The sequence below is a fragment of the Hyla sarda genome, chromosome 4 (assembly GCF_029499605.1).
Source record: "Hyla sarda isolate aHylSar1 chromosome 4, aHylSar1.hap1, whole genome shotgun sequence".
In the NCBI taxonomy this organism is placed as follows: Eukaryota; Metazoa; Chordata; class Amphibia; order Anura; family Hylidae; genus Hyla; species Hyla sarda.
In genome coordinates, this window is record NC_079192.1 from 27,943,105 (window position 1) to 27,970,567 (window position 27,463).

General features: G+C 46.0%; 1 protein-coding gene across 2 annotated transcripts in view; it reads right to left on the reverse strand.

Annotated features, from left to right (window-relative positions):
- Nucleotides 1-5,537: 5,537 nt before the first annotated feature.
- The window catches only part of LOC130367668 (complement C3-like), a 126,399-nt gene continuing 104,473 nt past the window's right edge, over nt 5,538-27,463 (reverse strand). For both annotated transcript variants that reach the window (XM_056570242.1, XM_056570243.1), the window contains 9 exons: nt 27,278-27,329; nt 25,944-26,031; nt 18,108-18,197; nt 16,899-17,004; nt 16,056-16,145; nt 15,698-15,781; nt 15,080-15,163; nt 8,066-8,201; nt 5,538-6,127 (listed from right to left, as the gene is read on the reverse strand). In XM_056570242.1, coding sequence (XP_056426217.1) covers nt 5,986-6,127; nt 8,066-8,201; nt 15,080-15,163; nt 15,698-15,781; nt 16,056-16,145; nt 16,899-17,004; nt 18,108-18,197; nt 25,944-26,031; nt 27,278-27,329 — 872 coding nt within the window. In that variant the 3' untranslated portion in view covers nt 5,538-5,985. The remainder of the gene's footprint in view (nt 6,128-8,065; nt 8,202-15,079; nt 15,164-15,697; nt 15,782-16,055; nt 16,146-16,898; nt 17,005-18,107; nt 18,198-25,943; nt 26,032-27,277; nt 27,330-27,463) is intronic.

Below are 27,463 nucleotides of genomic sequence, written 5' to 3' on the forward strand. Positions count from 1 at the left end.
GTCACGATCATCAGATGCGTCCAACAGGAAGTCTTTAAAGAAGAAATCCAAGGCCTTCTGAAAAAGGAAGAGATTTCTCAACACAATTCACTCAAGGACTTGTACGCCAAGCAATGGAAACAAGTTCAAAGTCTTGCGGACATTTTCTGGAAGAGGTGGAGACAGGAATACCTGGTGATCTTCCAGCCATGCAAGAAATGGCAAGATGACAAACCCAATTTACAAGTTGGAGACGTTGTCTTACTGAAAGACTCTCAGGCCCACAGGAACGAGTGGCCTATTGGACTCATTGTGGGGACTGATCCTAGTAGTGATGCTAGAGTTAGAAAGGTTGAAGTTAGGATTGTTAGACAGGGCATTCCCAAAGTGTATGCAAGGCCAATTTCTGAAGTAGTTTTACTTCTGTCCAAGGGTTAGTGGCATAACAAAAAAGTATGCCAGGTGGGGAGTGTGCTGCCTTCGCAATGTATTTTACATGCTTGGCACTCAGCAGGGTCTGTTCCTTTAAGACCCTCCATTTTCTTGAAGCCTAGAGGCGGGCCTTCTCTCTAAAGCATAGGGCTAGATCCGGCATGTCTCATTCATTCCAGCTCCAGCCACCACAGTGACCAGATCCACAGGACTTCTTAAAGCTAATACAGACTGCAAATCTGATAAATACCAAAGCCTGTGAGTACGGAATTGTTAGTTAGCCTGTGTAGAGAGATGTTAGGCATTTGTAGATAGATAATGTGTTTTCAGTGTGTAGTAAGTGAGCACATGTTAGACCCTATCTATGTATTAGCTATGCATAATGTAAGGCACTTGAATAGCCATGCTTACATTTGTCTTTCATATGTTTGTTTTACAGTTTTACCGCACTTTCATTATATCTCAGTAAAGATTACATCAGTTAAGCAAACCAGCGTGTCTTTCCTTGAGATTCGGTATAAACTTGATGTGAAGCTGTGTCCACGAGACAGCGGAGACATTATATGCTGAGAAGCAATCTGATCATTATACAAGATTGTAGATGTGCACCATGTCTGTTTTCTACCCGAATTCACACTGTGATTTCTATCCCCTCCTTTTTTTTTTAACATGTGCTGCACTCTTCCTCAGCCCAACCCTATATAAGTAGTAGTGAGCTACACATGGGCCATTTCTTTCCTAGCAGCCTCCCAGTCTGACTGGGAGAGCATGGTAAGTGAGCTATTACACCTTGTTCACACTGGTGTGGTGCTGTGCGGCGTGCGTTGCTGCCGTGGCGTCGTGTCTGCGGGGGGTGCGACCCATAGACTGGTTTGAGTGGCCTTGGGGCCGTTCTGCCAGTGGGTCGTTTCCCCCCCGTGGGCACTGGAGTCGCGGCGGTGGTGGTCGCCGCCCAGTGCTACGCCATTTTATGCAAGGGACGTTAGGGACCCACTCTGAATAGGTGGCATTGACGTGGCCAGTGGGCTTGTACTTTTTGATCAAAAATGTATACTAACAACCTGTTAGTTTTTGTTATTATGCTGAGAAGCAATCAGATCATTATACAAGATTGTAGATGTGCACCATGTCTGTTTTCTACCCGAATTCATTCAGAGAAGTAGAGTTGAAGATATTCACTGTGAGAATGTGTAAGATATCTAAAGGTATTACACAATGAGTACGGGTACACTTTAATTACCGTCCACAAGTATGGGCCTATTGAAGTAAAAGTGTTATGAATCCTTGAGCGAACCAATCTGTAGTTTGTAATTCAAGTGTTCAAAGTCCTAGAGCGGCCAGAGAAAGTGGCCATCGTAAAGATCAGAGCCACATGAAGGAAACAGCCCCAGAAGCCAAGGGGGCTGAATGGTGAAGGAGGCTGCCAAGGCTGCAGCGCTCCTGTTCCCCCACAATGATGGTACAAAGTGTACAGGTGGATGCAATGTGGAATTTTCTGGTTAGGTCTCTTGCAGGATCCAGCTATGCATGCTGAGAGAGACCAATGGAAGAAGAAAGAGGTGGTACAGGGCAAAGACGGCATCCGAAAAATTGGTAAGAAAATGTATGTGCCAGCAGTCTTGTACCCCATGGTAACATATATGACCCCATACACTAAGCAGAGGGGAGATATGTGTATAGTAATGTCAGTACATTGGGTCGCCTCAGGATTCAACAATGCAGAAAGAAGGTTTGTACAGACGTCATCATTTACATCTGACATATGACCTAGGTTAAAACAATAAAGGTACCTGACCAACACGCTCCATAATCATCTTACCTGTTTCAGAGAATATGAGTAGACTTCATCTAACTGCCTGGGGTGGGTCAATATCAGTATCTCCTTGTCTAATTGTACTGGTCCCTAATCATAGATACAGTAAAGTATAAAATTAAGAACCTTTTGTAAAACTGTACCTAGTTCAGATTCTGTAATTGTCACCCATTTCTTCAAAACCTATGCAGGAAATAAGTGAGGAAAGAGACGATTGCATATGATGATCCCGTATAGATGTATCTCTGATAACTGTTAAATCTATGTCTGTGCATAACCATGGTTGTTCCAAAGGGAAAGATAATCACTACGGATTGTTAGGAGGTGACGTTGTATGAGGAGAATCAGTAGGTGAACATGTACAAATAGCAGGATGAGTAAATGATAACTATCATAAGTATGGGATACTTGGGGATATGAAGTTTAGAGTCAAATTAGAAGGGAATTAAACTGGGGAATACACATTAGTCAAGACACGTCTGCCTATACACACTTTAATTACCGAACCTACAAAGACATCTAAACCACACTTTAGAGGTAAACGTGCAGCCCCTGCTGGGAGTTTTGATCCATTTGTATATATATTGATGTTAAGGAGTCCCAAGGGGGGCCCCAGATGAGTTTTATAGCTATAGATCAAGTAAAAAGCCGGAGTTGAGTCAATAATATCCCAGATTTCCATGAGTAAAATGAATTATATCTATTATAACCAACAAAGATTAATACATTTCTTTGTAAATGCCCTTTAAGGTCAGGCCGAACAACTAAGAGCCACATCCGCTATAACATTCCAAAATGGTACGGCATTAGATATGATGTATGGTGTAAGAGGAAAAAGGGGGGTATATAAAATGTTCGGGAAGACTTGTTGAACATATATCTCAGCCAATATAGGACCAGTAAAATTAACATACTCAGAATTCTAATAATCTTACTTTATTGTGTGTTGTGTTTTGCCTTGCCTAAAGAAGAAGTGTGAGACGACCGTCGAGAATGCCACGCCAGTGATGACAAATGAGGACTTTGAGATTACAGATGAAGCCTATACCCCATTACAGAGCTTCAATGCCATCTATAACACCAGTGACCCATAGGGACAGCATCTGACTCCATATGTGTAAAGTCTGACGCTAAGGGGGTCCATGGATAAGCAACGGGTCATCTAAAGTACAGTGAAACGTTCGAGAAAACACATTGGGGCAGATGAGTTAGGATGATGGAAATTAGGGAAAGGTAAAATGATCATTTTTAGGGGGGCTTGTAATAGATGTATCTATGTTTTTCTTCCATGTAAAAATGTTCATTTAGGAGCCCCCTCCCCCATCCACTCTCCCCCATCTGCTCTCTCATCTTGCCCCCACCATCGTGTGAAGACTTTGAACAAAGGAAGCCAGCGAAACAGTTCAGGAAGTTGAGGGCCACGAGGACAAGGCACATCCCCCATGCTATTTGCTTACTCCCTATATGCTAGAACATCCCACTAGTGAGGGTGGGAACTTATGTTAATGACAAAGGTGATATAGGCTTGAAGGATTTGAAATAAAGCTCAGTGGAGAAGCATTTGAAACTGACATGGCTCTGTTGATTTGCTTAGCTATACTTCGGTATATACATTCCGTATACGGATTTGGCCAGGAGTAAGATAGCGACAAGAGCACTGATAAAATCCAGATCACTTTCGAGGGCTAATGCGCAATAAATGTAGGCGATATAATGTGTGCTTTCAAACCAACAATGGAGATGTGCAAGAGCTATAAAGGGGTAATGCACAATAAATGTAGGTGCTTTTAATGCACTGTTACCTTACAGCCTGGTAAATATAAAGTGTGTTTTTAAACCAACAATTTAGAAAAGCAATTTAGAGAGCTAATGCATGTTCAATGCAGGTGCTTTTATTGCCCTGTTAGATAACAATCAGTAGATATACTGTGTGTGCACTTAAAGGGGTACTGCGGTGGAAAACATTGTTTTCTTTTAAATCAACAGGTGCCAGAAAGTTAAACAGATTTGTAAATTACTTCTATTAAAATTTTTTTAATCCTTCCAGTACTTATTAGCTGCTGAATACTACAGAGGAAATTATTTTCTTTTTGGAACACAGTGCTCTCTGCTGACATCACGAGCACAGGGCTCTCTGCTGACATCCATTTTAGGAACTGTCCAGAGCAGCATATGTTTTCTACGTGGATTTTCTTATACTCTAGACAGTTCTTTAAATGGACAGAGATGTTAGCAAAGAGCACTGTGCTCGTGATGTCAGCAGAGAGCTCTGTGTTTCAAAAAGAAAATAATTTTCTCTGTAGTTTTCAGCAGCTAATAAGTACTGGAAGGATTAAGATTTTTTAATAGAAGTCATTTTCAAATCTATTTAACTTTCTGGCACCAGTTGATTAAATTTTTTTTTCTCCACCGGAGTACCCCTTTAAACCTCTGCCTATGCAGGAATAGAAAGGAGGTCCCTGAGATGAGCCCACAGATCAAAGCTGTGCTCACTTTGCTGTGGAATTGGCACCTGGCCAAAACGCGTCACATCCTGTTTTACCTGTGATCCATGTAGCTTTGAGTGAATAAAGATGGCACATTGATCTGCACCGAGCTGGAGTTCTTCATATTTTTCAGTTTACAAGACTTGGGTGCAGTCAGCACCCTGCTCCGTGCTCAATTTGGTGGGCTTGGGGTGAGCTGATATATTTACTTCTATTGTGCATGTTATTATAATTGGAAAATGTGAAGGAATCCAGCTCGGTGCAGATCAATGAGCTATCTTTATTCACTCAAAGCTACATGGATCACAGGTAAAACAGGATGTGACGCGTTTCGGCCAGGTGCCAGCACCTTGCCGAAATGCGTCACATCTTGTTTTACCTGTGATCCATGTAGCTTTGAGTGAATAAAGATGGCACATTGATCTGCACCAAGCTGGAGTTCTTCATATTTTTCTGTTTACAAGACTTGGGTGCATTCCGCACCCTGCTCCGTGCTCAATTTGGTGGGCTTGGGTTGAGCTGATTTATATACTTCTATTGTGCATGTTATTATAATTGATTTGAGACAAATTTACCAGGCGTTTTCAAGTTATCACAGAACGTACACAGACAAAATCAATCTTAACAGTAGGCCACACTTCGTTCGGTCAATGAGGGAATCATTGTAACCTGGATTCCTCTTTTTTATACCATAAACAGATCATTTGTATTTGTATATGCGGATCCAATAAGATCACCAGTGGTCTTCATTTGCCTAAATTTAGACATGTACTGTGCAAATTTAGTTCATGAATAATGTAATAAGTAACATTAAACCATTGGACCGGAAAAACATTTATTCGTTCATTTATGCAAAGTTTATGCGAAAAGAATATAAAAAATAGGGATTTACAGACATGGTTGTATTTATAGCTTGTACTGCCCTAAGCACTCGGACTGAATACACCCCATTAGGGTGATTCCACAAGCGTTGGAATTTTTTCATTCAGATCTTTTTTTTAGGCCGCAAAAAGCAAATGTGTTACATGTGGATTTTGTTGCAGTTTCACCATCCACAATATAATGAGTGGCTGCAAATTTGCAGGTAAAATTCAACCCAATTGGGGAAATATTTTTTTTTTCTTCTGGCTGCAGCATGGTGGCAACAGCTACAGTAAAAGTATTTATCATCTTTTTTCTTTTTCCCAAACTGCTGACCCTCTCAATACTGCTGCCCAAGTCACAGGCCCACGGTGCCTAATGGTAAATACAGCTCTGTATACAGGGAAAGGAAATTTATCTGATACAGCCACGGAACTCCAGCTCATCTGAAAACTGAAAGAATTCTTCACAGAGTTCAGCGTACTCAGGCTCCTGGCATTCCCGATCATTTGGCCACATCTCAATCCATGTGTCCCTGGTTATTATGTAGGCATGTCTGTAAGGGAACCAAATAGGTAAAATGATCAATGTAGGACATAACCATAATATGTGGGTAAAGCTAGGTTTCCACATTTTTTTTTTTTTATTGGTGTTTTTTCTGCATTTTTGGCCACAGTGATACAATTGGCCATATTGATGCAATGGTGTTTTTTTCTCAGAAATCTTAAAAAAAATTCACATTGAAGTCTATAAGAGAGTAAAAATGTCATTAAAAACGCAATGTGTGTTTAAAGGGGTTATCCAGGAAAAATTTTTTTTTATACATCAACTGGCTCCAGAAAGGTAAACAGATTTGTAAATCTTCTATTAAAAAATCTTAATCCTTTAAGTACTTATGAGCTGCTGAAGTTGAGTTGTTCTTTTCTGTCTAAGTTCTCTCTGATGACACGTGTCTCGGGAACCGCCCAGTTTAGAAGCAAATCCCCATAGCAAACCTCTTCTACTCTGTGCAGTTCCCGAGACAAGCAGAGATGTCAGCAGAGAGCACTGTTGCCAGACAGAAAACAACAACTCAACTTCAGCAGCTGATATTTATTGAAAGGATTATAGGAGTAGTCCAGTGGTGAACCCAGTGGTGAACAACTTATCCCCTATCCTAAGGATAGGGGATAAGTTTGAGATCGCGGGGGGTCCGACCGCTGGGGCCCCCTGCGATCTCCTGTACGGAGCCCCGACAGCCCACGGGAAGGGGGCGTGTTGACCTCCGCACGAAGCGGCGGCCGACACGCCCCCTCAATACAACTCTATGGCAGAGCCGAAGCGCTGCCTTGGGCAATCTCCGGCTCTGCCATAGAGATGTATTGAGGGGACATGTCGGCCGCCGCTTCGTGCGGAGGTCGACACCCGCTATCTGGCCGGAGAGCCTGGGCCCTGTACAGAGAGATCGCAGGGGGCCCCAGCGGTCGGACTACCCGCAATCTCAAACTTATCCCCTATCCTTAGTATAGGGGATACGTTTTTCACCACTGGACTACCCCTTTAAGATTTTTTAATAGAAGTAATTTACAAATCTGTTTCTTTCTGGAGCCAGTTGATATATTAAAAAAAGTTTTTTCCAGGAATACCCCTTTAAACATTGCCATTTTTGGAGCATTTTTACACAGTTTGGATAAAGGGATGCACATAGGCAGCTTTAAGTAATTTTTTTGGGTACCAGGAAATAAAAGATGCAGGAGTGATGCAGTGGCCATGCAGGGATGTTAATAACAGCTATGGCTGTTTTAAGTCTCTGCCCACTCCTGAAAATTGGGAGAGTGCATACCTAGCATGCAGTTCACATCTTAGGCTAGGTTCAGACTACGGAATTTCCGCCTGTAATTCTGCTTTGAAATTGCAGGCGGATATTTCACTTGCTAAAATGTATAGTTTAGTGAATGGGTTTCCCTTCACAAATTGACATTTCGGAATTTGTGAAGCGGAATTTGTGAACGGAAAATCCGCTTGGAAATTTCCGCCTGAAGAATGGCTTTTCGCTTTCTTCAGGCGGAAATCTGCGCGGAACACATTGCAGTCTATTGGATACTGCAGTGTCCGCACGGTCCTAGCGCCGACTGATTCAGCTGGTGCTGGCCACACTCGGAATCTCAGGGCGGAAATTTTCTGCCTGGTGATTCCGTAGTCTGAACCTAGCCGTACAATTCATCCCACCACTCCCCTGAGTGTCGGTAATGTTTGTGATGCTGCTCCACACATACAGGGCAGAGGAAATTGCTGCCTGCTCATGCTCAGCAGAACTCACTGACCTTCCCAATGAGTCATGTGATGTTTAGTTCATACCAAGCTCAGAAAGTTAGAGCCTTCCGTGCATGAATGGAACGTCACAAGTAATGCTTAAATCATAAGGTGATATGACCCCCACAAATGGTTGCAATCCATAAAAATAAATAGATGCTAAATCTTATACATAATCAAAGTCTTATTTATTGTCACTTACCCAGAACCGGTGTTCCACAGATCTTTGATCACTCCCCAGATCACATAGTCTCGGCCTATCTCCAAGTTTAAGGCTTTTCTACATTTGGAATGACTAATAAAATTCCGCTTCTCATTTGCAACAACTATATCCGTACCTGGAAACAGAAAATTTAAATACAGTATTATGTAAAAGTTGAATTTAAAAGTAATTTGACCTCTAGTATATGGCATAGGAGCATAATACTAATATAAATAACAAAAACAAAGGTTATTTGTATTTTTTTTCTATTGCAGAACCATAGGGAGAGGAGGGGGGAGACAAAATGCAGACCAGAACCGTGTCTCATGATGTATACATACAGATAAGGAGATTAAGGAGATTTTTTATGCTTACTGTAAAATCTCTTTCTTGAAGGATCCATTGGGGGACATAGACCATGGGTGTATGCCGCTGTCACTAGGAGGCTCGACACTATGGCAACAAGAGAAGTCGGCTCCTGGCAGCAGGGTATACCCGCCCACAGGCACCTGAGGTAATCAGTTTTAATCCCAGAGCAATAGCAGAAGACCGACAGGTCAAGAGAAAACCACAAACTGTCCGAGCAATCAGAAGAAAAGGCAACTGAACACACCTTTGGACAGATAACTGAAATAGGAAAACCAGAAAAAAGGGGGGGGAGCTGTGTCCCCCAATGGATCCTTCGAGAAAGAGATTTTACGGTCAGCATAAAAAATTTCCTTTTCTCTATCGGCTCCATTGGGGGACACAGACCATGGGACGTACCAAAGCCATCCCTTGGGTGGGTAAGAAATCAGACAGGTGGACGGTTGGACCACAGCCGTCTGCAACATCTTACAGCCCAGAGTAGCATCAACTGATGCAAAGGCATGAATCTGGTAGCACCTTGTGAAAGTGTACAAAGACGACCATGCGGATGCTTTACAGAACTGCAAGGCAAAGCCACGTAGCAGAGGGCCCAGGATTCCCCGAAAAACTGGTGGAATGAGCCAAACCCCTGAAGGGTGGGATCTTCCCCTTGCAGCGGTAAGCTCCCAAAAAGAGCAGACCGGATGCACCGAAAAATGGTGGTCGTAGAAGCAGGTTGCCCTAAACAACGACCTTCCGGAAAAACAAAAAAGGGGATCACACAGCCGAAAGGAAAGAGTGACTGAGAGATAAGTCCGAACAGCCCTCACCACAACCAGGAAGTGGAACAAACGATTCCAGGGATGAGAAGGGGCCGGACAAGAGGACGGTAGGACGATGTTCTCATTGAGATGAAAAAGTCAAAAACCATCTCAGGTAAGAAGGACGGACCTGGACGGAAAACAACTTATATTATTATATAGTATACCACCAGGAAGGGAGAATGGCAGGAGAGAGTTACCAGCTCTGACACCCTCCTAACAGAGGTAAGAGCAATAAGGAATGCCACCTTCCTGGGAAGGAGGCGAAGAGAAATGTCCCTGAGAGGGTCAAAAGGGGGGTCCTGCAGAGCACCTAAGACCAAGTGTAAGTTCCAAGGGAAAAAAGGGGACTGATAAGGAGGGGCAGCTTGTGCCACTCCCTGAACTAGGTTCGGACATGATAATTGAACGCCAAAGAACGTTGAAAAATAATGGAAACGGCCGAAAGCCAACCACGACCGGAGAAAAAGGCTGTGTTTCACACCAACAGAAATAAGACCACCAGGTATGGTGGTAAATCTTTGCAGAGGAAGGCTTGTGAGCCCTCAGCATGGTGTGAACCACTTGGGAAGAGAAACCATGGGTCCTCAGAACCGCTGTCTCAACCGCCACGCCGTCAAAAGCAGAGACGGTAAATAGGGAAGGTGCAGAGGTAAGTAGTACAGGAGCCTGACCACGACGACGTACCTCGTCCGCCGGGGCCAGTCTGGGCCACGAGAATGGCGGGAACGCCCTCTGCTGTGAGTTTCCTCAGGACCCTGAAAAGAGAGGAAGGGGAGGAAACAGATAAGGTAGGGCAAAGCCCGACCAATAAACAGATAAGGTAGGGCAAAGCCCTACCAAGAAAGAGGAACGCTTGGTTGTGGCGGGACGTGCAGAGGTCCACGCCTGGAGCGCCCCAGAGGTTGCAGATCACTGCAAACACCATCGGATGTAGGGACTACTCGCTTTGGACGGCTGAGGACCGGCTGAGAAAGACCACATCACAGAAACGCCCGGAATGAAAAGCGCTGAGATGGCCGGAAACCTGAGTTCTGCCCAGAAGGGAATTTCCCAAGCAAAGAAAAGATTGCCCTAGGCCCCAACATGTTGAAGGGGAAAAGGGCTTCTCGAGGGACCAAGGCCCCAGAACGGCCAGTCCATGAAAACACTTCCCCAGCCCGACAGACTGGCAGGGAGGGGCAGGAAGGAGCGCCCCCTAAAAAGCAGGGGGGAAACAAAGCCACCATAGAGGGGGCCGACAAGACTGTCAAGTGACAATGGAGACCTGTCCCACCGAAAGAGAATCACCAATTGAAGAGGTCGGTGATGAAACTGGGCAAATGGCCGCTAACCGACCCAGGACATCCATGCAAAAGCGAATGGAAACTGGAGCAGGGTGCCGAAGTCATCGGACTCTTGATAAGAGAGTCAGCCAAATGGTTGGCAGAGTTGAAAGCGGGCAGAGGCCGCGTCGAACTGGAGCCCCAGGAAAGCGGTTGGACTTGTCCTGAATGACCATCCAACCGAAGAGAGACAAGGTCTGGAGGTTGAGACTAAGACTCACCAGGATCTGGGCCCTGGCTGGAACTCTGATCAGAAGGTCATCCAAGTAAGGAATCACGGAAACAACTGTTGTCCGTAAAAGGGGGTATCACAGGCGCCGGGACTTTGTTAAAGGTCCGCGGAGAAGTGGCCAGACGGAAATGGAGAGCCACAATAGAAAATGACCGTCCGGAACTGCAAAGCGGAGGTACCACTGATGACCGGAACAATGAGATGTGGCAGGCATCCTTGATGTCCACCGAGGAACGAAAATTCCCCATGAACCAGGGACGCCAGCACCAAACGGAGAGACTCCATTTGGGATGGGAAGCAGAAGATGCTGGCTGAGATACTCGAGAACCAAGATTGGGCAAACAGAAATTCCTTTCTTGGGGACCACAAAGAGGTTGGAATAAACCTCAAAAACGTTCCCCTGAAGGAATCGGGACAATGAATGTGCGTAGTCCAGGCATCCCGGAAGAATAAGAGGCGACCAACCACCCGAGAAAGGTCGGCGGTTGGGGGCGACCCATCAGATCAAGGAAGGCCTTGGGGTGCCTGATGGGGCCGCAAAACGGCCTGAACGGATAGCCAACCTCCAGGAGGGACAGGTCCGGAAGGAGGAAGCCCTCTTCCCGTGAAGGCGCCCGGCTGGACCCTTTGTTAGTACCCTGTGGTGGCACCAAAGGTCCGCAGAACCCAAAGGAGGACTTACGACGGAAAGCAGTTCTGTGAGCCGTATCCAGATGTAATAAAGAACTCTTTTCCTCACTTCCTGAAGGCGGCATTCACATTCCAGGCTTTAAGCCACATGGAGAGACGGTGGCTACCAGGTAGCTTGTGGCAAAGGCAGCAGAGTGGCTGCGCATGGAACAGAAAATCTCCAGCTGTGGAGCATCGGGAGCAAGATTAAATAAATCCTCCAGAGGGATCTTGAAGTTTACCCTGGCGAAGTTGGGAGACCATACTGAAAGGGCCCTTGACCCCCAGGCCGAAGCAAAAGCAGGAAGATCCTGCTGTCTCAAGGCAAAGTTTGCCAAAGTCTCCACCTTCATGTCGGCTGGATCTTGAAGGCCGCCGCATCAGCTAAAGGCCTGGTAGACGCCTTAGAGAGGCGGGAGACCGGCAGATCCACAGTTGGAGAGGAGGTCCACCGAGCAATGAGGGATACCGCGCTTGAACCTTCTAAGTTTCCTGAAACTTTTTGTCAGGGTGCCTCCAGGCGGATACCAGCAGGGCGTAAAATTCAGCGTGAGAACTGAAGGTCTTGGGTGCCGGTCGGGCACGAAGAAAAAGAGACTTCTGGAGCCATGTCCGAAGTTCCTGGGTCCTTTAGATGGAAGGTGTCTCTTATGGCCGAAACCAATGAGTACACCACATCAGGCATATCCATGTGGTCCTCTGAGTCGGAGACCGAATCGGAAACCTCATCAACAAATTCTCCGGGAGAATGGGAACGAGGTGAGGCATCCCTGGAGGTTGGGCACGATTAAAGGAAACTTCTGGAGCCACGTCCGAAGTTCCTGGGTCCTCTAGATGGAAGGTGTCTCTTGTGACCAAGACCAATGAGTGCACCATGTCCGACATATCTGTGTGGTCCTCTGAATCAGAGGCCGAATCGGAAACTGCATCCACAAGTTCCCCAGGTGAATGGGAACGTGTGAGGAGGCCCTGGAAAAGGGGGAGACTGACCAGGTACGTAGGTCTGGAGAGCCAGAGCGGACACCATGGGAGCGTCCTCTAGGGGAGCGACGCTTGCTACAGGGCGGAGTAACTAAGCGATGCCTGTGAGGCTAGTGCCTGTGCCTGCCAGAAAACTCGGAGGATGAGTCAGATGAAAAACACCCCCATGAAGCTGCGAGATCATCAGTATAGGAGGAGAGTGGGACCCTCCGGAGGGCCTCTCCAATGCAGTCACCACATAACGGGAGACCTGAGCCAAGTTGGATATAGACTGGGGGAGGGAGAGAACCCAGGCTGGAGGGGCGGCTGAACCCACCGGGGGGTCTGGGGGAGCAGTGGAGCAGGCAGAACAAGTGGTTCAGCAGAACCAGACATTTTTGAGATACAGCTTTTACAGATGTAATGAGTGGCTAACACTCCAGTTAACTGTTTAGAGGGAGCAAATGGGTTCAGCAGAACCAGGCATTTTGGAATTACAGCTTTTACAGACAAAATTATGAACTAATGCTCCAGTTGTCTGTGCAGCCCAAGTCTGTGACCCCAGGGCAGCTGCTGTGAGGAGAACTCCGTTCTAGTGTAGACAAAGAAGGAAGAAATGCTGGCCAATAGTAAAAAAGGGGCGGGCCAGGAGCAGGGGCACTGCTGATTGGCCCCTGTCTCTCACAACGCTCGCACAGCGCTGATTGGAGGCTAATTCGCACCTCTTAGAAGCCCCAACAACAGAGGGGGCAGAGCTATAGTGCCCTCAGCTTCTGACAAGAAGGTCAGTAATGGCACCCACGCCCGCTCCTCTCCCCGAGCGCACATGTCATTCGCATATGCGCTTGCGGGGAAGCGAGCGAGACTGCTGCCGAAAGCGAAAGTAAGCCGGCGCTTCATGCGCCCGCATAGTAAAAACGCTGCGGCTGTCAGCCACTTAAAGAAACACACACACCACACACACACATCGTTCAGGAGTGAAAAGTATAGTGCCCTCTGAATAAAGCCCCAGTCCAAAAATGCTCCTGCTCACCCCAGCAATAAATATAAAAACACCCCCTGTCCAGGCCAGCCCCTGAGAAAAAGTGGGAAAAAAGTGAGGGTCTCCAGAGGTTGCAAAGCTGTACCTAGGAGAAAGGGAATATACTCACCTCAGTCAGAAGAACTTACCTAATGAAGTCTTCTATGAGGTCTTTAGTCAGCTTTCTGTCACCTGCATCATGCCGAGCTACCATGTGCGAGCGAGGCGAGCAGGGAAATAGGGGGACCCGGACCCATGAGGTACAACCCCAGGCGCTGACCATTGGCGAGAGATGGTAAACAGCGCATACACACAAAGTCTGTGCCCCCTCAATCGCAATGGGGAGACAGTGAGCCGCAGTTCCTGAATCCCCACCTTAAAACATGAAAGAAAAAGGAATACAAAACTAACACATCCCTAACTAGCAAAATAATAAAACATAAGACCTGGTCTGGAGAGAACTCCAGACCATGTCCACCTTCTTAAAGGGGTAGTCCAGTGGTGAAAAACGTATCCCCTAGGGGATAAGTTTGAGATCGCGGGGGGTCCCACCGCTGGGGCCCCCTGCGATCTCTCTGTACGGGGGCCAGGCTCTCCGGCCAGATAGCGGGTGTCAACCTCCGCACGAAGCGGAGGCCGACTCGCCCCTTCATTACACCTCTATGGCAGAGCCGGAGATTGACGAAGGCAGTGCTTCGGCTCTGCCATAGAGTTGTATTGAGGGGCGTGTCGGCCGCCGCTTCGTGCGGAGGTCGACACCCCCCCCTTCCCGCGGGCTGTCGGGGCTCCATAGAGGAGATCGCAGGGGGCCCCAGCGGTGGGACCCCCCGCGATCTCAAACTTATCCCCTATCCTTAGAATAGGGGATAAGTTGTTCACCATTGGGTCACCACTGGACTACTCCTTTAAGACACTAAGCTAAAACTGATTACCTCAGGTGCCTGTGGGCGGGTATACCCTGCTGGGAGGAGCCGACTTCTCTTGTTGCTATAGTGTCGAGCCTCCTAGTGACAGCAGCATACACCCATGGTCTGTGTCCCCCAATGGAGCCGATAGAGAAATAAGATTTCTGTAGTTTTGTATCGACCCTACAGTCGGTCTGAGACTTAAATATGCTTCCCAGCAAAAATAGAAACAATGTAAGGGGATAAACCCATAGGAAGTGCTCTTAAAACATAACTTTTACTGAGAGCGCTAGTAGCCTGGTAACTGTTGCTACAGTATTCTCATTAGACTATAACATGGAACAATATTTAACTGTCAGCATGTTATGCACATAATAATTCTCTATGAGCAACATCAATGACCCTTCATTTATTGCTATTACAGCGTATATCTCATTGTGGACTTATTGGTCTATCACATGACCGCATAAGTTATTGTGCCTCTATAGTTGTTTCCCTGAGGAAAATGCAAAACGCAGTTGAAACACGTTGGGCTATATATATATTGGTACATTGTGCATATTTAATCCACTTTTAATGGGTCACAACTATTGGTGTATTTTAATAAACTAATAAAAGTTATGTTTTAAGAGCACTTCCTATGGGTTTGTCCCCTTATATTTTTTTATACATACAGATATATTCATTGTGTACACAGATATATTACTACATAAAGGCACAATGCATAACTTACCTTCCTTAATGACTGTCTGAACTGTCATCACATAGGTGTCATAGTTATCAGCCTTCTCAATGGCGGTCAGTGTTGTCTTATAGACTAGAAATGAAATACGTGAAATCAGTTCACAGGAGTCTATGAACTTTACATAATATTTCATATACACCACAAGAGCTATACATAAAGGCTTTTATACTTTAAATGGAGCAGGAGCAGATGCCCATAGTGAACCTCTCCAGACATGGCAAGAGGTGGCAGCAGAGAGCACTGTGGACAGACTTAAAAGATCTACACAACTTCCTCTGGAGCATACAGCTGATAAGATTTTTATGTAAAAGTCATTCACAGATCTGTATAACTTTCAGGCACCAGTTGATTTGAATATCTTTTCCCCCGTAGTACCCTTTTAATCACAAGATTTAGCAATTTGGTACCATTCATAAATATCTAATACAGTTTGATTGTAAGAAAAAATATGTAACCATAATGAAAAACAACGGGTTGGGGGAGGGGGGGAGTAAAAAGGGATGGGAGTCTCATTACAGATTTGGCACCTTTCATAAATATAGAATACAGTTTGATTCAGAATAAATATATAACCAAATAATAATAAAATTATACTAGTGATCTCACCATAATCCACACCAGCTTCACAAGCCTTTTCTAATCGGACAAGAGCATCTACACCTTCCAGCTGTTGCTGCATAAAGCAATTCTCTACAAAATTCAAGGGATAGCGAATAGATTATTTGCATGTACTAAAAAGACTTCTAGGAAATTTTTCATTTTTAAAATTTGAATTTCAAATTCTAAACAGAATTATTGTTTTTGAGGGCATTATGTGTCTCATTGGGTAGACTAGGAAGCCTTATATAGGATAGGAAAGAACAAAACATGTAAATGTACACTGTATCAACCGACTACTCTTCCAATTTAATAAAATTATAGACGCTATAAAGTCATTTTACATGATTGTTATGGCCCTTGTTACCTTCTGCACAGCGGCACACGTCTCCTTTACAGATTCTGCCCAGAAGTTTGCTGCCTTCCTCCAAGTGGTAAAATTTAGTGCAACGGTTTTCTGTTAGGTGAAAAAAAAAAAGAAATCATAAAAAAAAAAAAAAATCTGTGAATCAATAGAACTTTTTGCAGAGTTGAGTGCTTGAGCTTGGTTAATCTTTGTATGAGGTGACAACATTTTGGCCCTGAGACATCGTATCACCTATCCATAGGGGACCCCCGCAATCTTGTATTCGCCACCCACCTGTTTGAGCTGCACGCCGCGGGGCCAGCTCACAAACAGCCGGGTGGCGACCACGGGGCTGGAGTATGGTGACTTCACACCCCGCCCCCGCTATGCAAGTCTATGGGAGGGGGCGTGGCGGCCATCACTCCCCCTCACATAGACTTGCATAACGGGGGGGGGGTGACGTTACGGCCGTCACGTCGGCGGTGATGTCACATGGGGTCGTGACGTCATGATACTCCGGACCTGTGGTTGCCACCCTGCTGTTTGTGAGCTGGCACCGCGGCGTGCAGCTCAAACAGGTGGGTGGCAAATACAAGATTGCGGGGGTCCTCAGTGGCGGGACCCCCGCGGTGAGACATCTTATCTCAGGGCCGGAGTACCCCTTTAAGTTGTTTACTGACACTTAAAGGAGTACTCCGCTGCTCAGCATTTGGAACAAACTGTGGCCCTTTAAGAACACTGTTTTAAAAAGTTTTGGTTGTTCGATGATTTGAGTTAAAATGGTGAACAATTGTGTTAAAAGGAAAATTTTCCTTTTTTCCATTTCACTAGTAGTTAAAGAGGTTATTGTGGCTAAGATCTTACCTGGAGAGTAGTAGTCATAAACTGTGACAGAGCCAGGCTGAATAAGTCCTACTTCAAAGTACTGATGAAGGTTGAATTTCAGACATTCATCCTCTGTGTGGGAAATCTAATAACATAATAATTATTAAAACACATGATTAAAACACAATTAAAAAATGAATAATGGATGGATGGTTGAGGACTGACTACTACAGTTATTTATGGTTGATAAAACACTTTTTCAAAAATAATTTCTCTACTACAATGCTGTTTCCTATCTTATCACAATAGATTACAGCCAATCCAGCAAAAAAATAGATCTCTTGTTTATTATAGGCAAAATACCAAGTAATGACACCTCCACCAACCCTACCCATTAAGAATATTGCCCTGATTAAGGCTTCTGTGTTACAAACGGTAGCTTAGAATGGTGGGTGGCTTGATATGACCCAACATCAAATACCCTACTAGGGAATTCTGAACACTCACATACAAATTTCCCCTCAGATTACAGCTCATTCCCAAGAGTCCCAATGGCAGAATACCCTCTGATCATCTTGTCCTTTTAACTAAAAAGGGATAATGAAAGAGCCTTCTAGGATCTCTTAAAAAAAAAATCAGCAACCATTCTCAATTCTGAAGGTGTTGTCTCATGAAGACAATCTATGGCTATATACCCTTCTACAACTTAAAGGGGTAGTCCAGTGGTGAAAAACGTATCCCCTATCCTAAGGATAGGGGATAAGTTTGAGATCACAGGGGGTCCGACCACTGGAGCCCCCTGCGATCTCTCTGTTTGGGGGCCAGGCTCTCCAGCCAGATAGCGGGTGTCGACCACCGCACGAAGCGGCGGCCGACACGCCCCCTCAATACATCGCTATGGCAGAGTCGGAGATTGCCGAAGGCAGCGCTCCGGCTCTGCCATAGAGTTGTATTGAGGGGGAGTGTCGGCCGCCGCTTCGTGCGGAGGTCGACATGCCCCCTTACCGCAGGCTGTCGGGGCCCTGTACAGGAGATCGCGGGGGCCCCAGCGATCGGACCCCCTGCGATCTGCAACTTATCCCCTATCCTTAGGATAGGGGATAAGTTGTTCACCACTGGACCACTCCTTTAAGGAAGCTATTGAGGTACAGTTTGTCTCCCAAGATTCCTTCAATGGACAAGACTAGAGGTTCCTTCTTACAGAAAGGCTCCCACTATGGCTGATCCCAAAAACAAAAAACTTCTTACCCGGTCAATGTACAGAATCAAAGTGCCCTTATCAAATGCGCCCTTATTGATTTCGAAGTTGGAGATGTATCTGTCCACTCCTTTTTTAAGCTGTAAGTATGGGAAACATTCACTTTAAACATAGAAATAACATCTGAAAAATCCAGGAATATTAACAGTTGTACCCAAATGAATGACATGCAAATCAAATGGGTTCCAATTAGTAAAGTTGTATTTCTAAATCTTTATGTAAATGGTCAAGTCAACCAACCATCAAACAAAAACTACATACAGTACTTGCCAGGGAGTCTAGGATATGAACCTAGTTTACCTAGACTGGATATTGACCCACCCAGCGTGAGATGAGAGTGGATTATGTAAACCTCCACTACCTATTAATTATTTTTGTATTGCAGAATTTATTGGACACTGAATTCCAGTTTGAATTAAAATCCAAATGCCAATATTAGGTGGGAAATATATGGAAGAGTTATGTGGGTACTCTATGGCAGTATTATCTGCAAGCACTAGCTGTAATTTAATGGGTCAGTGCGCGGTTCTCGAAGGTTTCCCTCACCAATCCCAATCAGGCGGGAATAAACCAAACATTCCAGCAGTTTGGCGATGACTGGGAAATTAGAGACCGGCCCAGAGATGTTTTTATTATTTGAGTAATGGGGTTAAGGCAGAAGGTTTCAAGAAGGAAAGAGGAAAGGAAGAAGTTAAAAATTTTAGTTATGTGAATGGTGATGGCAGGGGAGAGAGACTGGATGAGGTATGAGGGAAAAAGGTCAATAGTGCAGGTAGAGTTCAAGAGGAGAGGAGCCTAAAGACTTGATGAAGAAGAGATGTAGCAGTGAATAGAGTCAGTAATCCTAAGGAAATGGGACAGGATTTCATGGTGGATGTTATCAATTTTAGTTTTGAAATAGGAGGCCAAATATTCAGCACAGAGGTACGTTGAAAGTAATAAAAGTCATTTTGGTTTGTTGGAGAGGAGATAAGGGAGGTGAAGTAGGTTTCTTTGGCGAAATAAGGGGCAGGGTTTTAAGTATTAGTCTTTAGTGTAGGAAGTCCACTGATGTGTTAGTGTCCCTCCACAGATGTTAAGCAGACCTAAAGCACTGCTGAAGAAAGCAAGTTCTTTTTGTGTGTCATGACTGTTTTCTGTCATAGGAGGTTCTAACTGTTGGGGAGTTTTTGATGCGAAAGAAAATTTGAGAAGTTAGAGACTAAGGAAAGTATGGAGAAAGCCAAAAAAGTAGATTTTTATGCTTACCATAAAATCTCTTTCTCGGAGGATTAATTGGAGGACACAGAAACTGTGGGCATATGCTATTGCAACTAGGAGGCTTGACACTAGGCAACAAAAGAAAGTGGGCCCCTCCCAGCAGGATTTACCCACCCACAGGCACCTGAGCTAATCAGTTTAGTCCCAAACCAGCAGGAGAGGATCGACAGGCAAGACAAAAACAGTCCAAAATGTAACAAGAAAACAGAAGTCGCACTCACCCAATTAGATGCAAGAATCGTATCCATTTATTTACACCAACAGTGGATGACAGGATAAAAAGTCACTCACCACAGGAGGCGACTAGGAGGCGACTAGTTGGCCGGAAGAAGCGTCGTGCTATGACGCAAAACTGTGACGTGCTGTGGAAAAACTGCGTAAACGTGTGTAAGGACGACCAGGTGGCCGCCTTACAAATTTGCAAGGCCGAAGCCCTGTTGCAGAGAGCCCAGGAGGCCCCAACAGAATTAGTGGAATGAGCTGAGACCCTGAAAGGAGGAGTCTTCCCCTTGCAACGATAAGCTTCCGAAATGGTAGAACGGATACACTGCGAAGTGGTCGCCTTTGAAGGAGGAAGCCCCTTATGACGACCCTCTTAAGCACAAAGAAGGAGTCACACTGGCGAAATGAAGAAATTACTAAAAGGTAAACCCGAACCACCCGTACCACATCAAGACCATGAAGCAAACGTGCTTTGGGATGAGATGAAGCAGGACAAAAAGGAAGGACGATGTCCTATTTAGGTGAAAGGCGGAGACCATCTTAGGCAAAAAGGACGGGACCCGATGAAAAACAACCTTGCCCTGGTGTAAGATCAGGGAGGGAGAAGGACAGGAGAGAGCTGCAAGCTCCAAAACTTTCCTAATAGAAGTGATCACCACGAGGAAGGCCACTTTCCAGGAAAGAATACTAAGAGGAACATCCCAGAGAGGTTCGAAGGGAGTACCCTGTAAGGCACTGAGAACCAGATTCAGATCCCAAAGGGAGGTTGGGAATCTATAAGGCGGGGCCACATGAGCAACACCATGCAGAAAAGTCTGGACGTGAGGATCGGACTCCAGGGGACGCTGAAAGAAGATGGAGAGAGCCGAAACCTGACCCTTTTGGGAACTGAGAGCCAAGCGCTGTAAAAAGGAAAGAAGTTGATGGGAGGGAGAACACAACTGGAGAGAAGGAGTGAGATTCACACCATCAAAAGTAGGACTTTTGTGGATCACTTGGGAAGAGAACCCCCTGGCCCTCAGAACCGCGGTCTCAACCGTCATACCGTCAAATGCAGCGACAATAAATTGGGATGGTAAAGGGGACCCTGAGAGAGCAGGACAGGATGAACTGGGAGACGCAGTGGCATGTCATCCACTAGTCGAAACACGTCGGCGTACCACGCTTGCCTGGACCAGTCTGGAGCAAGAATGGCGGGACGCCCTCTGCTTTGAGCTTCCTCAGGACCCTGGGAAGGATAGGAAGAGGAGGGAAGAGATAAGGAGGGCGAGTGCAACCAGGGAATCGCTAGGGCATCTAGGGCTAGGGGATTCCGGGACTTTGCGACGAAGGGAGGAACTTTCTGGTTGTGGCGGGACGCAAAGAGGTCCACGTCCGGAATGCCCCAGAGGTTGCAGATCTCCGCAAACACCTCTGGAAGAAGAGACCACTCGCCTGGGTCGGCCGAGGAGTGACTGAAGAAGTCTGCTTCCCAATTTTCCACTCCCGGAAAGTGAATCACCGAGATGGGGGGAACGCTGGATCCCGCCCAGAGAAGGATACTGGAGACCTTGGCCATCTCTGCAGGGCTGCGAGTACCGCCCTGGGGATTGACATATGCCACAGCCGTGGAGTTGTCCGATGGCCCTGGACCGTCCGGTCCCAGAAGACTCCCCCCCCCCAAACGCTGAGACTGGCATCCGTCATGATGACTTGCCAGTGGAGGGGCAGAAAGGATCGCCACCTGATGAAGAAGAGGGGACCGAAGCCACCACAGGAGAGACTGGAAAGTCCTGGGAGGAAGACTGATCCTGCGCTCGAGGGATAGCGGAGACTTGTCCCACCAGGACAGAAGAGAAATTTGAAGAAGTCGATAATGAAACGAAGGGAAAGCCTTCCATGGCTGCATGGCTGCACCATCCGACCCAGGACTTCCCTGCAGAACCGAATGGAAACTGAAACAGGATGCCGGAGAAGGCAAACACCTGATGACAGAGCACGGCGCTTGTCCGGCGTAAGCCAAATTTGGTCAGACGCTGTGTTGAACTGGAGTCCCAAGAAGATCAGAGACTGGGTGGGAATCAGGTTGGACTTGTCCTGGTTGACCACCCAGTCGAAACGGGACAAGGTCTGAAGTGAGAGAGAGAGACTCTTTTGATCCTGGGCCCTGGTTGGAACCTTGACCAGGAGGTCGTTCAGGCAGGGAATCACGGACACACCCTGGGTCCGCAGGAAGGCGATCACTGCCACCAGGACCTTGGTGAAGACCCTTGGGGCCGTGGCCAGGCCAAAAAGAAGGGCCACAAACTGAAAATGGCCCTCCAGAACTGCGAATCCGAGATAGCGCTGATGTGCTGGTAAAATGGGGATGTGAACGTAGGCGTCTAGGATATCCACCGAGGAAAGAAATTCCCCTTGATCCATGGATGCCACCACAGAACAGAGAGACTCCATATGGAAATGAGGAGTAGGTGAAGGTTGAGGAATTTCAGATCCAGGATCAGGCGGACGGAACCCCCTTTCTAGGGGATGACAAACAGGTTTGAATAGAAACACGAAAAATGCTCCTTGGGAGAAACTGGGACGATCACTCTCTGAACGAGAAGGGTCAGAAGCGTGACCCGAAAGGCCGCCACCAAGGAAGGAGAACGAGGAGGATGGGAATGAAAAAAGCGATCCCTTGGAAAGGAAGCAAACTTGATCCAATAGCTGTTGGAGATGACATCTCGGACCCAAGAGTCCTGCATGTGGGCAGACCAAATATCCCGGAAAAGAGACAAACGACCTCCCACTTGAAAGGAGTGTTCGGGTGGGGATGTCCCTTCAGGTGGAGGGAGGCTAATGGCTGCCTGACTTGGCCGCAAAGCGGCCGGAACGGTTATCCGACTTCCAGGAGGGGTGGGCCTTGAAGGAAGGAGTCTTCTTATCCTGTGAGGGCACTGATCTGGACGCCCTGTGGCAAAAGCAGTACAACGGGCAGACTGCATAGAAGTAGAGTACAAATAGTCTCCAGCATTGGAGAGTTGAAATGCAAGATCTGCCAAGTCTTCCAAAGGGGGCCCGGACAAAATACCCTGGTGGAGCTGAGAAACCCAGACAGAAAGGGCTTCGGATACCCAAGCAGAAGCGAAGGCAGGAAGCAAGGATGACCCCACCGCTTCAAAGGCGAATTTAGCCAGATTTTCAATCTTCTTGTCCGCCGGATCCTTAAAGGATACTGCATCCACCAAAGATAGAGCAGTCCATTTCGACAGATGGGAAACTGGAGGATCCACAGACGGTGGAGATGTCAATTTTGCAGTAAGGTACTGGGCAAAGGGAAATTGCACCTGAACCATCTTAGACCCTTGAAAGCGTTTGTCAGAATGCTTCCCTGCTGTTTTCAGTGAGATGTCAAATTTAGCATGAGAGCTGAAAACCTTAGGAGAGTGACAGGAGCGGTGAAAGGAAACTTCTGGGTCCGAAGTTCCAGGGTGGTCTAGGTGGAAGGTGTCCCTGATGGCAAAGACCAAGTCGTCTACCAAGGCGGATGCGTTGGCTAGGTCCTCTGGATCAGAAGGAGAACCTGATGCCTCATCTTCCAGATCCCCAGGAAAGTGGGGGCGGGTGTAAGCAGCCTTAGATGAAGGCAAAATGGACCTGGTACGCAGACCTGGACACCTAGGGCGGCGACCAGGAGAGTGACCTTGAGATCAAGTGAGCTCCTGGAAAACAAGGAAAGAGGAGCGAGACCTATGAGGAGAGCACCTGTCCCGAGTTCCGGATTCCAGAGAGGAACGCGAGGAGACCACCCTAGGGCACTTGAGAGATCACCCAAAAGTGTGATCAGGGGAGTGGGAGCGAGCCTCTCTGTTGGTCTGCCCTAATGAAGACCTCTCCAGTGCAGTCACCACAGAACGGGAAACCTGCGCCAGGTTGAAAATCAACTGAGAGCGGGAGGAAACCGATTCCAGGGTAGAGCAGAGCCCACATGTTCCAGCGGAACATCCTGGGAAGAAGGACCGGGGGGGGGGGGGGGGCAGGGCGCGTAGTCGTGCAGGCAGGACATATGTGGGTTCAGCAAAACCACCAGGCATTTTAGTTTTGCAACCCACACAAGCATAATAAGTGACCAGGGCTGCAGTGACCTGTGTGGCGGGGGGTCGGGTCTGGGTTCGGACATTGTGAGACTAAAGAGAAAATGGAGCAGTCTTACCTCGGGTGTCCCTCAGAGCAGAGAGACAGAGAGAGAGGGAGGGCTAACCTAAGGAGAAAGGGGGGGGGGGGCAGGGCCAGCACCAGCACCAGACTAAGCCTCATTGGCAAGAATGAACCCCCTGAAAAGCCATAGTGCAAGGATCGTGGGTCGAGCTAAGAGCCGTGAGAGGACCACGGCCGTGGCCATTATGAAAGCCCCCTGTGCTTCCGCAACTTCAACTGAAGTGCGGCCGGGGGAGAGAAAAAGCCGCAGCCGACAGCTAACAGAATCCCCGGCGCTCCAGTCACCTCACTTGTGGAGGCGGCCGAAGCAAAAGTAAAATGCTGGTCGCATGCACATAGCGCAGCACCGGAAAAGTAGGGCTGTAAAAATGCCCCTGAATAATGTGAAACAAAGCCTACACCACTGATTATGTCCCCTCCATCAGAATGGTAGAACAGGAACTGTCCCCAGAATGAATAATGAATAGTGGGCCCAAAAAGGGGGGACTACAGAGGTTGAGAATCCAGATAAAAGAGGCGGAAATTCCCCCCAGGAGTAAGGGGCTCCCCAAGCAAGGACCTAGGCATAATAGATAGAAATCAAAGTTGGGAAAGTGGAGAGGGCGGGGGGGGGGGGGGGGGGGGGATATACTCGCCCTGTAAAGAGCCATACTCACCTGCATCAAGTGAGGCTGAGACAGCGGGACGAGCAGGGAAGATAGGGAGACCTGGACTCAAGGTGCAACCCCAGGGTCTGCCTCCTACTGACACTAAGCTAAAAACTGATTAGATCAGGGTCAGTAGGTGGGGTATATCCTGCTGGGAGGGGCTGACTTTCTTTTGTTGCCTAGTGTCAAGCTTCGTAGTGACAGCAGCACATACCCACGGTTTCTGAGTCCCCAGTGGAGATTATCGAGAAAAGGAGGTTAAAATTAGAAGTCGAGAGGAAGATTTGGAGATAGAGGTGGGGATGTTGAAATCATCCATGACAAGTGTGGGTATATTGGTGGACAGGAAATGAGGCTGCCAGGGGGTTTGATAGGGCACTTCCACTTTACGTGAAAATGGACAGAGGAGTCTGAAGGTGTGCCCCTCAAAAGAGCGTAAAGAGAGTAAGGGTAATGGATGAAGGACCTGGGAAGTGCAATGTGGGGAGAGAAGCATGCCAACTCCTCCACCGTGTCTGTTCTCAGGTCTGGGCTATGGGAAAAGTGAAAACCAGCAAGTTATTTTATTTTATTACTCATTTCAGACTGGGGGCTCAACCCAAATACATCAAAAGGGGTGCAGCTAAGTGTGTACAAATATACAACCAAAAACTAGAAAAAGAATACACACTATTAGCTATAGCGCACACCCAAATATCAACACAATAAAATGTCAAATGATGCAAAAAAGATTATATATTTATTAATATATTGCCCTGAGCGTGGGAACGCGTGGGGTCTTAGAAGCACACATTCATTTTTCATTTCCCACAGCTCTCTGTCCATCTGGTCCTTGTCTATCGCGTTGGTGTTGTGGGTATTGCTTGCTATACTGCACTGATATGCTATTATAGTATACCATATATTATTTGTTTATATTTTTTAGTAATCTAATAATGTGCATTATATACATTTATCATTAGATCCGTACCACCCCAGCCAGTATATGATATTCAGTTGAACTGTGGTCTATTATTACGAATTGTGTACTGTATTGTTGTGCTCCTTGAGGGTGAGCGTCTTGCCCCCTCAGTTTTTCTGGGGTGTCCGCCCTATGGGGAACCATTTTAATTGTTTTTAACAATCTCTGTATTGCATGTGTGGCATATTTAATAAATGCATAATCTTTTTTTGCATCATTTGACATCGATGATATTTGGGTGTGCGCTATAGCTAATAGTGCGTAATCTTTTTCTGATTTTTTATTTTATTTTATTATGCAGAGATCATCTAGGATTCAGCAGAGGAAGCCAAAGCATGACCTCCTTGATCCTACCTAAATCCTTTCTGGTAGACAAGGTGTATATTATAGATTTACTGGCAAAACAAATGTAATTCCTATACAGCAGCTGGTGAATGGATTAAGATGGTTGGTTCTTCTACACACGACTTATTTATAATGGACATAGAGGATTAATATTCTTATATCAAGATTAACTTTTCTATGTGATTGAATCACCTCCAGACAACGATACTCACCCTATTGAGGTCATTTATATCTGGTGAAAAACCAGTCATCATAGAAATATCCAGGATGGACATGGTGGCATCGGAGTCCTTAAGAAATCTGAAAAAAATGAACACATTTAGCCATGGTCAGCCTATTACTATGAGAACTGTATATGCATTAATAACTGTATCCTGCTGACAGTCCCTGGAGATAATAATACAACTCCCATAACTATGATTTCAATAATATACTTAAAAAGATAGCTTAATGGGGTACTCCAGTGGAAAATAAATATTTTTTAAATCAAAGGGTGCCAGAAAGTTAAACAGATTTGTAAATTACTTCTATATAAAAATCTTAATCCTTCCAGTACTTATCGGCTGCTGTATGCTCTAGAGGAAATTATTTTCTTTTTTAATTTCTTTTCTGTCTGACCACAGTGCTCTCTGCTGACACCTCTGCCCATGTCAGGAAATGTCCAGAGCAGGAGCAAATCCCCGTAGCAAACCTCTCCTGCTCCGGACAATTCCTTATACGGACAGAGGTGTCAGCAGAGAGCTCTGTGGTCAGACTGGAAAGAAATTCAAAAAGAAAAGAACTTCCTCTGGAGCATACAGAAGCTGATAAGTACTGGAAGGATTAAGATTTTTTAATAGAAGTAATGTATAAATCTGTTAACTTTCTGGCACCAGTTGATTTAAAAAAAAACATATGTTTTACAGCAGAGTACCCCTTTAAATGAAATGATTTTCCCCTTGGAATATTGTACCTCTAAATCGACCAAAATTTATTTTTAGATTTCTGCGATATAAACACTGCAATAACTTTATTTTAGATATCCCTTTTGTTAGAAGGATCCCCCAGTGATAAGTTGGGCGGCACTCCACTTGGGCCTCCTACTGAGAGATCTTGTGCACTGTGTACAATTTCCCCACAGTACCACCACTGGCGAAATCAGGTATTACACTGTTCTTAGTGAAAACAATTGGCTTTCTGGCTTTCCCCTTAATGTATAGATGTACCAGGTCCTTAAGTGCTTTGGCTTATAGATGAGGGTCTTCTACGTGGACTGCTTCTATCAACTCGAAACCAGGTAATCCCCATCAAAATCACTACAGGTAGAATCAGTAGAAAACATTTTACAATAATCTTAAACAGAATATTTTGGGGTAATCAGGTCCCTCCAATCACATGACTACTTCATCACCGATCCATCTACAAAACAAGGAAAATACTTCCCTGAACTCAGACTTTTTGTTTTCAGTCCAGAGTATAATTTCTAACTTCCTTAAATTTTGCACGCAACATGTAGTGGTAAATACTAAACTTCATATTATCAGTATAAACAAATTGTGGAACCTACCTGGTACAGATAGTCATGGAAACAGTTGACTTGGCCCCATCAGGTCTCTTAGCTGTGTGGGAAATTGTAAGAATAAATTATGAATTGTCATTTTAATTATAGTGTTGTCAAACAGTAATGTTCACAGACCAGACCAACCATGGAAAATTAGCGGCCATCAAACATCTCATGTGTATGACCAGCTTA